At 44.1% G+C, this 13,637-nt stretch overlaps 1 protein-coding gene across 1 annotated transcript in view; it reads right to left on the minus strand.

Annotated features, from left to right (window-relative positions):
- MYRFL (myelin regulatory factor like) overlaps positions 1-13,637 on the minus strand; it is a 119,462-nt gene that overhangs the window by 72,417 nt on the left and 33,408 nt on the right. The window contains exons 3-5 of the mRNA XM_068971449.1: positions 3,848-3,915; positions 3,499-3,751; positions 2,340-2,431 (exon numbers count right to left, since the gene is read on the minus strand). Coding sequence (XP_068827550.1) covers positions 2,340-2,431; positions 3,499-3,751; positions 3,848-3,915 — 413 coding nt within the window. The remainder of the gene's footprint in view (positions 1-2,339; positions 2,432-3,498; positions 3,752-3,847; positions 3,916-13,637) is intronic.

Here is a 13,637-nt window from a genome sequence, read left to right on the forward strand (position 1 = left end):
CAGAAACAAGGCTTTAATTAGCGTTCTGTGTTTCTAAGGTTGAAGAAGGAAAATCAAGGCAGCTGCTGGCCATGATGGGACCATGCAAAAGACGAGAAGGCAGTAGAGGTTTGCTTTATATGACGGCTGGATGCCCGGGGCAGTACTGCCACAGCATGTCCGGGGAGTGATGATGTGTGGCACTTGGCCAAGTGAAGTCATCATCCAGCGAAGGACTCCCACAGCCTGTGGTGGAGCTGAGGCCAGATGTCCCTAAACAAACCATCAGGCTCCATGGGACTCAGAGGACCAATTCTCATCACGTGGCTGTGAAAGGCAAAGGCAGCAGTTTTCTCACCTGAGCAGGCGAGAAGGCCACAGGCAGCATAAACCTCTGGAGTGCGGGGACAAGAGTTGCAGGGGAGCCTTAAGAGGAAAATCTTGGGCTTCTGGCCAAACCGATGAGTAGGAATAAAAGAGACGTGATTTGGTATCCTGAGCTGGGGGCACTGTTCACACTGCCTACGTTAGCTATTTACAGTGGGTAGTAAGATTGGCATGGAATAGTGTCCTTTCCCTTAATAAGTGTCATAGCACTTACTCCAGAAATTCAGAAGTTCAAGGCTTCAGGCTCAAAAACTTCAGTTTGTTCTCAATTTGATCAGGTCCCTAAGCTCAAAGAATGAGGTGGGCTGACCACTTGGGCATCATATAACCTGGTGCAGCTAAGAAATTAAGAGATGCTTACTCCTTGGAAGAAAAGTTATGACCAACCTAGATAGCATATTCAAAAGCAGAGACATTACTTTGCCAACTAAGGTCCGTCTAGTCCAGGCTATGGTTTTTCCAGTAGTCATGTATGGCTGTGAGAGTTGGACTGTGAAGAAGGCTGAGCGCTGAAGAATTGATGCTTTTGAACTGCGGTGTTGGAGAAGACTCTTGAGAGTTCCTTGGACTGCAAGGAGATCCAACCAGTACATTCTGAAGGAGATCAGCCCTGGGATTTCTTTGGAAAGAATGATACTAAAGCTGAAACTCCAGTACTTTGGCCACCTCATGCAAAGAGTTGACTCATTGGAAAAGACTTTGATGTTGGGAGGGATTGGGGGCAGGAGGAGAAGGGGACGACCCAGGATGAGATGGCTGGATGGCATCACTGACTCGATGGACGTGAATCTGAGTGGACTCCAGGAGTTGGTGATGGACAGGGAGGCCTGGCATGCTGCGATTCATGGGGTCGCAAAGAGTCAGACACGACTGAGCGACTGAACTGAACTGAAAAGACTTCTAAAATGGTTTTTGTTGTTGTTTTAGTAGCTCAGTCATGAAATAGTAGCTCATGTTTAGTAGCTCAAGTCTTTTGCAACCCCCATGGACTGTAGCCCTCCAGGCTCCTCTGTCCATGGGATTTCCCAAGCAAGAATACTGGAGTGGGTTGCCATGCCCTTCTCCAGGGGATTTTACAAAATGTCAAAGATCTATTGGGAATCTGCTAATTGGAAGCAAGTGCTAAGGAAGCTCAACTCTCTACCTTCTTGCTCCCCTGGAGAAATCCTCTCAAGTCCTGCTTCTCCCAGTAATTTCCTTTCCATGAGACAGCAGCAGCAGCATCGCCCAGGAGCTTGTTAGGAATGCAGAATTTCAGCCCACACCTCACACGCACTGAACCTCAGCATCTGCATGTTACTAAGATCCCTGTTGTTTGCGCGCACGTCTGTGTTGAGAAGGATTTCACTGAACGGAGCACTGAGCACACCAGCAGGCTCTGCAGGTGCTGCCACACTGCACGGCCTCCCCAGGCCTAGAGCCCGGGTTCCCCAAGACACAGCTGCCCCAAAAACTGAAAGGACCAGCATTTCATCTCTGCCAGAGAGAGACAGTGGCATCTTTTCCCAGGAGCACCTGTATGACCCCACGTAAGACTGCATGAAACATTACATCAAGAAGGAAAAAACAGGATTTCCCTGGCGGCTCAGTGTTAAAGAATCCGCCTGCCGATTCCGGAGACACAGGTTCCAACCCTGGTCCAGGGAGATCCCACACGCCGTGGAGCAATTAAGCCCGTGTGCCACAACTACTAAACCCGTGAAGCCACAGCTACTGAAGCCTAAGCATTCCGGAGCCTGTGCCCTGTAACAGGAGAGGCCCCTGCTCACCACAACTAGAGAAAAGCCCACATAGCAACGAAGACCCAGCACAGCCAAAATGTAAATACATAAATAGAATTATGAAGATGGAAGAAATAAACTCCCAGAGCATATCATCGCCCTTCTATGAGAGAGAAAGTGGTTTTTAGGGCCACTCCAAGGCTGGTAAAAGTCCCTTATTTAATGGCAGCACAGGGCCCCGGGTTGGCTCACTGGGTCTGGAGTGGTGGGTCCACACGTGACAGTCCCCGGAGTCCTCCAGCACCTGTGTGCACTTTCTCTTCTTGGTTGGTGGCAGTGAGACTCTAGAAGCAAGAACCCAAAATAAGGTTAGGGCTTTTCTTTGTTCTCCATGTCACATTAAATCAAATTAAATTTCCCAGGACTCTGCTCTTGACCTTCCTAATTCTAGTTAAAGTTTCTTGCATCCTACTTGTCTGTAATAGTGGGTTGATACATGGAGTGGATGGAGCAAGCTCCTATTCCATGAGCTCTACCAGTCTGAACTTAATTTTCCATTATCCAATGGGTCTGGGATTCCTGTATTTGAAAAAATAAACAGACAACATTTCCAAAGGCAGAAACCAAGACAGAAGACAAAAGACACTTAAAATTTAAGGGTACATTTTACACCTGAAATCGTTTTTCACGTGGAATTTTGTCAGTGTTTGATGGCCTTTACTCTTTTGATCATCCTCTAGACCCAGAGGAAGGAATGAAAGAGAGGGAAGGAGGAATGGAAGGGAACAAGGAAGAAAGAATATTGATTGACACATGAATACTGATTGAAAGACAATTGACACATGAGTTTCAGGAGCTTTCACAAATTACTTGAGTGGTCTAGCTGAGGCTTCAAATGCAAAGAGTGCTTTCTCATTCACCCAGAATTATCCCTCTACATTTCTGACATTTTGACTTTCCATCACACTTGGGTTCGGTGGGTTGTTATTTAAAAACTCGTCTAAAGCCAAGGGTACTGGGTATCCGATATGTGTCTCAACACTGCCATCTTCTGGAAAGGACTATACAGTTCATTCTACCAGCACTGGGGAGAGGGGCTGGCTGGACTTTCAAAACTAAGTATCTACAAACATCAACATGAATCAGCCATAGGTATACATATGTCCCCTCCCTCTTGAACCTCCCTCTTCCTTCCTCCCCACTCCACCCCTCTAGGTTGTTACAGAGTCCCGGTTTGAGTTCCCTGAGTCATACAGCAAATTCTATCTACTTTATATATGGTGATGTAAGAAATCAACACAATTCTGTAAAGCAATTATCCTTCAATTAAAAAATAAATAAATTTTCAAAAATTAATTTAAAAATAATAAAAAAAAAGACAAACAAGTAAACTAAGTATCTAGCCCTTTACCCAGGACTGTGGCACAGAGGCTGCTGATGGTAAGAACAACCAATTCCCCCAGACACAGACTGGTCCAGGGGGCTCGTGAGGTGACTGGCGTCTGGGTAGCAGTTGTGAAAGGCACTGTGGGGATGGCCAGAGCTGCTCATTTCAGACGAGCTGTGCGACTGGTGTGCGGGCGGAATCCCAGGTGCATTTGCCGAATGGAGGAGGCCAACTGGTGTCCCCGGGGCTGTAGGCGTCAGAGTCGGACAGCACGCACCTGGGGGAACACACAAGTGAGGGAGGCCTCTCTTTCCCACCACACACGGCCCAAGAGAAGTGCAAGACTTATGAGAGGGAGGTGTGTCACACTCACCTTTGACCTGTGGAGGAGAGCAGGAATCTGATGCAGAATAGGGTGGGGTGTCTGGGAGCTGGCCTTGCCTGAGGATGAGAGACAGGCATTGCTTTTTTGTTGTAACCTATTCCATCATTATAGTTTTGTCACAAACTGGTAGTGTGTGCAGCAGCCCCCAGGGAGGGTTCTAGGTGCTCCTGGGGGCCAAAGCCCCCCAGACCACGCCCAGCGTCTTGTTGACTGGGCTTCAAGTCGAGCAGACCGGGGTCTGAATCCCAGCTCTTCCACTTCCTAGCTGTGGATCCATGAACAAGTTCTTACGCTCTCCAGGCCTCCATTTCCTCACCTACAATGTGGGAATAATCATGATGCCTCTTCAGAGCATCATAGTGAAAATTAAATGAGATACTGTGTATAAAGCCCATAACATACACCCCAAACACAATGAGTACTCAATAAAGTTTAATTAATATTAGCGTTGCTTCTTGACATTCTCAAAGCACTTACACCAGAGAGACGGTTGGACCAAAGCAGTATAAAATATCACTACTAAAGCCCTGGCTTTCCATCTGTGTTCTGGGGAATCCTTAAGGTCTTGGAAGGAGTTCAGGTGTTTTATAAAAGAAAAATTGTAAATACCTGGAGGGGAAAAAATTACAACTTTTTTCTGTTTTGTATATTAAGGTGCAAGTAAAATTTTATTTAAAAAAAAAATGAGTACCACCACTAAAAAAAAGTGTGAAAATTTCTGTTTAAAAAAAACAACTCTGCATATGTATACTTATGTATACCCACTGTTGTATGGCAGAAACCAACACAACACTGTAAAGCAATTATGCTCCAATTTTTAAAAAAATGTTATTACAAGATAATGTCTATAAAAAAGTAAAAAACCACAAACCTATCTTTTATGTTCAAAAAGTTTCTTATGGCTCTGATTCCAAGTGATGTATAAGTACCACCATCTTCCACCTGACTCCCTTGCTGGAGAGTAAACTATCTTGTTTTTCTTGGTTAAGATTTCAACCTCATGCAATAAAGAGAGAAGTGAAAGTTGCTCAGTCGTGTCCGACAATTTGCTACCCCGTGGACTATACAGTCCACGGAATTCTCCATGCCAGAATACTGGAGTGGGTAGCTGTTCCCTTGTCCAGGGGAATAAAGACAGAAGCCTGTCTTTATAAGGGTAATATAGAAAAAATATAGAAAAGCTATATTTTCTCCTCAAGTTGGTCCTTTATAGTTTATTCATTTTTATTAATGAGAGAACATTCATTATCCTTCCTCCCAAAGCTCCACCCAAATGAAAGTAAAAAGGAATAAATAAGCACACACATAAAAGGACACAGAGTCCATGAGTAGCGACCACAACCGACCATATTCCAGTAACAGTGTGGCAGACAGAAGTAGGATAGATGGTAACCGAATTAGCAGAAGGGAAAAGCAAAAACAAGACTGCCTGGGGATGGCAGAGGGGATGTAGGAGCCAACAAGACTTTTCCAAGTTGAATATAACTCCAGCAAAGCCCAAGACACTGATGTCACCAGCAGCCTCTGAACCCAGGGATAAGGTGGAGCTAAAAGTGACAAAACTGGGACTTCTCTGGTGGTCCAGTGGTTCCGAATCTGAAGGTTCCCCACCCCTGGTAGGGGAGCTAAGAGCCCACATGTCTCAGGGCACCTAAGCTCACGTGCCACAATTCAAGAGCCCTCATGCCATACTGTGTGCCACAACTAAGACCCTATGCAGTCAAATAAACATATAAAAATATGAAAAATGAAAGTGAAATAAGTGATTGAAAGTTTAAAGAAGGAATAGCTGGACCCCTAGATCAGCTTCCCCAACCTGTATAGTCTGGCAACTACCTCCATCTCCCCAACAGAAACTGGAAAGATTTTTATTCTCCAGAGAAACAGATCCCGGGTGATTGTAGAGCTTTGGGACCAAAAATGGAAGGACTCATTAAAAGTCTAAATGCTGAAAGGTGAGACCCTTCTTCAACTTGGCTTTGCAAGCAACCAAGCTGATTTCCCACAGTAAGAAGATTGCTTCCTAAAAAATTCAGTGTCCTCAGGACAGGAGAGGTGGGAATGAGATTTGGAATTGAAAAGAAATAAAATGGCCAATCCCTGCCTGATCACCCTATAGTGAAACTCATTCTTTAAGATAGTGGTTTGCCAAATAACTTCTTAACAGGAAAAAGCACTAAAAGACCCGACATTTTTCAGAGAGCCTTAACCATTGAAGACAGAACAAACAACTAGATTCAAAAGGAATGCAAAAGAGTCACAAAGAGTTCTTCTACATCTAATAAGACTGGTAAGCTCCGACCAGACTTGACCCTCCCAAAGATAAAAATATCAACTCTGGGAAATTATATATATATATAGTTGTTGTTTTTCAGTTGCTTAGTTGTGTCTGACTCTTTGTGACCCCATGGACTGCCATATGCCAGGCTTTCCTGTTCTTCACCATCTCCTGGAGCTTGCTCAAACTCATGTCCATTGAGTAGATGATGCCATCCAACCATCTTATCCTCTGTTGTCCCCTTCTCCTCCTGCCCTTAATCTTTCCCAGCATCAGGGTCTTTTCCAAGGAGTCATCTCTTCACATTAGGTGGCCAAAGTATTGGAGCTTCAGCTTCAGCATCACTCCTTCCAAAGAGTATTCAGGGTTGATTTCCTTTAGGATTGACTGGTTTGATCTACTTGCAGTCCAAGGGACTCTCGAGTCCTCTCCAGCATCGCAATTTGAAAGCATCAGCTCTTCAGCACTCAGCCTCTTTATCATCTTTTTTATGGTCCAACTCTCACATCTGTACATGACTACTAGAAAAACCATAGCTTTGACTCTGGAGCCTGGTGGGCTACAGTCCAGAGGGTCACAAAGAGTCAGACACAACTGAGGAACTCAGCACACACTCATGCATATACCTGAAAATACTGAGAAGTAGACAACAGGAAGAAGATCTTGGAGGAGCTCCGAAACTTGGAAGAAAGTAATGGCATAGGGTGAGTTGGCTATTTACAGCTTTCAGCCTTAGGGCCAATTGAATAGCTAAAACTCCAAAGTGTATTAGTTGCCAGGTTTCTCTGTCCTTGGGATTTTCCTGGGAAGAATCCTGGAGTGGGTTGCCATTTCCTTCTCCAGGGGATCTACCTGACCCAGGGATCAAAACCCAGTCTGCCACAATGCAGGCAGATTCTTTACTGTCTGAGCCACCAAAACTCCAATAGAAACCTACAGTCTTTCAAGACTGAAGAATCAGAGAACAGAGCTGGGGGCAAACATAGCTACTGAAAGTGAAAGGGAAATCTTGGGAAAGAGGGATATAGAGAGGGGAAACCCTAAATTCTGTGTAAAAACCCTGGTCAAATGTGTGGCTGAACCATGAGCCATCAACATGTCTTACAGAGGAATAAAAGTAGAAGAGATTTTTTAAAAGACAAATAATAAAGTGGCAGAATTAAATGCAATATCAATAATTGCATTAAAGGTTAATGGATTATATACTCCCATTAAAGGGAAGATATTGGAAGAATGGATTTTTAAAAACCAAGGCCCAACTATATGTTGCCTGCAAGAAACACTTTAAAGACTGATAAGTTGAAAATTAATGGAGAAAGAATATGAGTATGGGAAGGCAGAAGTGATTTCATGGATAACAGCTAAAATAGACTTAAAAAATAAAGAGACTCATTCAATAATAGTATGATAAATGACAAAGTGTGGTCTCCTGGGGGTTGAAAGGAATGCAAATTAAAAGGAGTGCAAAATAGATGTTCTCTTGAGCTGACTGAAGTTAGTACATCCAGGACATCTGCATGCTGCCTCTAAAGCAGCCAGGATTCCTTTCAGATTGCAGCCAGGCTGGATTCAGCACTTACTGAGTGCCTAGTATGTGCTCATGACTCTACTAGACACCAGGCAGGACTTAACAGTGCTAACATGTGGGCTTCCTGGGACTTCCTGGCGGTCCAGTGGTTAAGACTTGTGCTTCCACATCAGTGGGCATGGGTTTGATCTCTGGTGAGGGAAATAAGATTCCTCATGCCCTGCGGTAAAGCCAAAAAAAAAAAAAAGACATGGGCTTCCCATAAACACCCAGCTGGGACTATTCACAATTCTACAACCCAGTCCTCAGTTTTCTCCACTGACTCCACCCGACACCTTCACATACCACTTGCATCTTCTCTAAAGCTCTATTGCACAGTGACATCACCTCCGCAGAGTGCCCTGTACAGAGTTATTACTTAATAAATATGAATTACTGTTTTTACCTGACATATGGCCGTAAATATGTGTGTCTATAAATTCATATATCAAGAGAGTTTTCCTGACCACCAGTCTAACCTGGTAGAGTCTTCCCCCACCCCTTGCATTCTACGCTCCTACCCTACAGTTACTTTTCTTCATCTTACTGAACGACTTTATACAATCCGTCACCGTCTTTCTCTTCCCACTGGAGTCCGTAATGACCTTGGAGCGCTAAGAGTGAATGCTGAAGGCATAGGAAGAGCTCTCCCCAGGAGCAGGCAATAAGGAAATGCATTGTCTTCTGAGAACTTAAAAACCAATACTTAAACCCACAGAAAGTCAATTTGCTCTTTGTCATTATAACCACACACCACTAAATCAAAGAAAAGTGCCTGGGTGCCCTGCAGGGCAGACTGCTTTACCACACTGCCCTCGGTAAACTGTTAGCAGGAACTTCATTGTTTTGCTTACTGTTGTACCCCACCATGCAATTACAAAGACTGCTGTTATTGAAAGTATTTTCTCCAGATTTTCATGTGCATGATTCATGTCCTCCCACACAGACATTCACTTACGAGCGTGTCTTAATACTGTGTGTGTGTGTGTGTGTGTCTCCCACATTGTGCCCGCTGGCAAGCATGTAGAAGTGAAGTCACTCAGGCGTGTCTGACTCTCTGCGACCCCATGGACTGTAGCCTGCCAGGCTCCTCCATCCATTGGATTTTCCAGGCAAGAATACTGGAGTGGGTTGCCATTTCCTTCTCCAGAGGATCTTTCCAACCCAGGGACTGAACCAGGGTCTCCTGTGTTACAGGCAGACTCGTTAAAGTCTGAGCCACCAGGAAAGTCCATGTCTTAATACTGTGTGTGTATGTGTGCGTGTGTGTGTGTCTCCTGCATAGTACCCACTGGCAAGCATGTAGTAGGCACTTAATAAATAAATATTTGATCAAGCTTGGTGCCCACCACCTGGAAGCTGGGATGGGAAAGGGCCTTGGCAGAAATGTCATCACCAGATAAAGTTGCCCAAGAAAATCATTTTATGACAGGGCAGTGGAAGCAAGAAAAGCATGGTGCAAAGCAACATCCTACAATAAAAAAAAAAAAAAAAAAAAAAGACAAGCAAGCTGCCACCCCTCTTCTTCAGCCCTATCTTGGCAAACTGCAAAGACCCTGACCGTCTCACCACTCTCTCCTGCTGCTTGAGAAATAGACAACGTTTAGAGAGGACCTACTCTGGTCCAGTCACTGAGCTAACCCTTTGCATGTGTTGCCTCATCTAATGTCTGCTATGACTATCTTTGCCCCTAATCCCCAGACAATGAAACTGAGACTTGATGAGGTTAAGTAATTTACCCGAGATTATTCATCTGGCAGCCAGCCAAACTGGAGTCAAAAGATCTAGCATCAGAGTTTATGCTCGAAGAGATCAAGGTGTTGGCGTCTCTGGTGGCTCGGTGGTAAAGAATCTGCCTGCCAATGAAAGAGACGTGGGTTTGGTCCCTAATCTGGGAACATCCCACATGATGCAAAGCGGCTAAATCCGTGCACACAGCCACTGATCCTGTGCTCCGGAGCCCGGAAGCCTGCGCGCCTGGAGCCTGCGCTCTGCAACAGAAGCCCGTGCACGCAACCATAGCGCCGCAACCAAGGCCCAGCGCGGCCAAAAAGAAACAAATGAGACTATTTTTTAAAAAAAGAATATGGTGTTTTTCGATACAGATATTTAAATATCTTAAACTCTTGAGTGTAGGTTATGTCATTTTTTACAAATATCTTTAGAATTGATAAGTCATTGGTAATGCTTTAGCTCAGGATTCTGTTTAGCTTTCCTCCTACCGCATCCGTTTGAACCCAGAAATCAAACTGGTCGATGAACCCAGCCTTTAAAACGCTCATCTCACAGAATCACACAGACTATCTCACTCTCTTTCGCAACATCACAGTGAAGAGTTTATCAGCCCCACTATACCAGTGGCAGAACTAAAACATTCAGCTGGTCATTGACTCCTAACTCGTTTTGTCATCCAACTCCAATAAGCCAAGTCCAAAGTGAAACCTGGGCTTCCCTGGTGGCTCAGCAGTAAAGAATCTGCCTGCAATTCAGGAGACATGGGTTCAATCCCAGGGTTGGGAAGATCCTCTGGAGAAGGAAATGGCCACCCACTCCTGTATTCTTGCCTGGAGAATCCCATGAACAGAGGAGCCTGGTGGGCTACAGTCCATGGGGTCACAAAGAGTCAGACACGACTTAGTGAGTAAACAACAACAAAGCGAAACCCAGAATACCAGATGCTTAAACTCAACCATTAGAATGAAATGACATGAAACCTGGCGTTGATTCTTCATGGGCCTAATATATCTGTAAGTTCCTCTCCTGTGAAGTCACCCGTGGAAATCTGTGATTGGGTGTCGCCTCAGTGCCCTAAGTTAGTTCCCTCTTACCCATCAGCAGCATCTCGAGGCCAGCCTAAAGCTTGGTGTGCCATTTACCTCCTTGAACACACTCAAACCAGACTGGATTACTTGGTTTGGGTCTTGGGAAGTGGTGGGGAAGGACATATATGCATGTGATCTAAAGTAGAGCTTCTCAAACTGTGACATGCATGTGAATCCCACAGGGATCCTGGTAAAAGAGCAGATTTAGACTCAGCATTTGGGGTCAGGGCTTGAGGTATGACATTCTTAGCTTTCAGGCGATGCTGATGCTATGGCAACCTCACCCACACTTTGTGTAAAGGAAGGAAGAAGGAAAACCTCTGGGCATTTTTGAAGAAAACAAAGCCTGTCTTGAAGATCCACTGGTCACTTTTCCAGAGTCTTCCTTCCTCTACACACATATACACACACACACACACACACACACCACACACACACACACACACACACACACACGCCTCTTGTCCTATTTCACTGTAACCTCCAGGAGTTTATGCTGCCCCCTAAGTCTCTAGCCTCCTGCTCTACAAGCAGTACTCTGTACCTGGACATTTCCCAGGGTGTTCAACCACCACAGTTCACCTTTGTTTTTAGTGGGTAACTGTCAGGCTAACCTAGCAAATCAGAGGACTTCAGCCTGCTCCTCCTGCTCCTCCTGGTCAGACAGCTGCCCTGGACTCTCCACACAAGGAAACACAGGGGCGAGGGCAATTGTTAGAACGTCTCATCCTAACGATCCCCAGTTCAACATACCAATTAGAGTCACACAGAAAGATGAGATTGTCCTGAGCAGCACATTCCAGTGCTTATATATGGGCCCATGCCTCCCAAAAGGGACTCCCAGCTATGTAAGTTTGAGAACACTGCATACCATTTCCCTTTCACAGCTGCATATTAGCACAACAAAGGCTCTGAAAAGTCCTGCAGTAAAGAAATTTATCTAATTTTAACTCAGTAAGTCACAAGCTTATTTATTATTGACCATGGAATTTTAATTTTTTTCCCACAGCATCTTATGGGACTACTTTTCCATAGAGCTTTTAGGGACAGCTATTTCACATAGCCAAAATTTCATTTTTTAATGTATTTGAGATTTGAAAATATACCTATGAGATTCAAATTTGCTTTCAGAAATTGTGTAGCTTAATAGTCTCTTAAGTTGCTTAAAAGTTGTCATTGATAATTTTTAAAGTCACAATTCAATGGCAATATGGTGGCTCAGACAGTAAAGCATTTGCCTATAATGCAGGAGACCTGGGTTCGATTCCTAGGTTGGGAATATCCGCTAGAGAAGGAAATGGCTACCCACTCCAGTATTCTTGCTTGGAGAATTCCATGGACAGAGGACACTGGCAGGCTACAGTCCAGGGGGTTGCAAAGAGTCGGACACGGCTGAGTAGCTAACACTTTCACATAGTAGAGGGGAAGTAACACAGTGTTTGTAGTAAATTCATGCTTGAATCCCAGCTCTGCTACTTATTAGCTGTGAACCCAGGAAAGAAAACCTACATCCCAGGACTTCTGAAGGAATACAACTAACCTGCAAAAAGAGAGCCTGGAATTTAGAAACACTCAACACTTGGGGTATTTGAATACATTATCCAGATTTATAATGATCACTGGACCAGCTCAGCAACTCCATGAGTACAGACTGGGGCTGTTTCCACTTGTTCTCTCTTGGGTTTTTATTGCAGCTCCACTTAACTGCATGTACCTGAGCAAAGGTAGGTTATCTGATCATAGGACTTCTCTTTAACGTGCGAGAACTCTGACAATCTTTGCAAACAATGGTTCAGGATCTGTCTGAGTCACAGCTTTTAGCACACAATTTTAGACACACTTCATGTGTTTCCCTGAGAGTCATGGAGTCTAAAAACATCTCCAAAAATATCAATTAATCCAAAAGATGCATGTAAAAGAAAAGGCAGGTGTTCTAGTGCCAGGCACATTTTAATTCCAGCTTTGTCTCTGATTAACCGATGAAGACTTACTTTGCATCTCAGCCTCTTCATGTGTAAAATATGGACAATACTGTGCCTATTTTGAAGAGTTAATAAGAGAATGAAATGTGTAAAATCAAATATGTAATTAAATAAGTGAATAGATTACAAAGAATAACACCTAATAATTGGTGTATGTTCAACAATATTAACTCTCTCCTCTACTTCACTTACAAATTCTCAAAGGTAGAAAGTAAATCTGATTGAGCAAACTGTGTCTGAATCTCAATAGCAATCATCCATATCGAGATATCTGGTCTTGCTTGCAGGACCATTACTATCAGGGAGACTAAGATCCAATGATAGGTTTCTGAACACCCAGGTAGAAAGACAGCTCTTTGAATAAGACTTAAGACTTGTTCACTTTTCCCCACAAACAGCTAAAGTTCTTCCTGCTAGTTATAAAAGTGATCCAGATGATTAAACAGATTCCGATGGGATAAGCTTTACCTTATCTTAAGAAGAAATCACGTGAGGAAAAGAAACTGGATAACTTCTGACAGACTGTTTATAGGCAGAGATGGTTAGGGTAAACCCACTTGCCCATCCTTCTCGCAGGAATAATGGCAGCTACCTGGATGGACTGAGAGGAATATGAAAGCAGGCACAGGGGCAATTTGTGTCTGGTGTCAGCCCATGCAGCCACCTGGAGCAAACAGCCAGCTCAGAGTGTGGGTCAGATATGTGGCAACCCATCAGTTGTGTGTGTGTGTGTGTGCTTAATTAGCCTGCAAAATGTTGAGCTTCCATTCTTCCCCACAGTCATTTTGGCATGGATGTTTTTTTGTTGGCCAAGAGCAACAAGAGCCAGGTACCAAAATACCTGCAAATAGCTTTCCCTGTTACCATTGAGATTCATGTCTTGTTTCACTCTCTGTCCTTCATGGGGGAGAGATGGAAGGGCATTTATAGGAACGTTGATGTGGGCTCAGCAACAGGAGGGAATGACAGAGGAGGGTCAGTGAACTTAAAGACAGATTAATAGAAATTATCCAATATAAAAAACAGAGAGGAAAAAAATGAACTGAGCCTCAGGGACCTGTGTACAACATCAAAAGTCTAACATATGCATCACTGGAGTCCTAGACAGAGGAAAGAAAGACATTGATAC

This window comes from Capricornis sumatraensis, chromosome 4 (assembly GCF_032405125.1).
Source record: "Capricornis sumatraensis isolate serow.1 chromosome 4, serow.2, whole genome shotgun sequence".
In the NCBI taxonomy this organism is placed as follows: domain Eukaryota; kingdom Metazoa; phylum Chordata; class Mammalia; order Artiodactyla; family Bovidae; genus Capricornis; species Capricornis sumatraensis.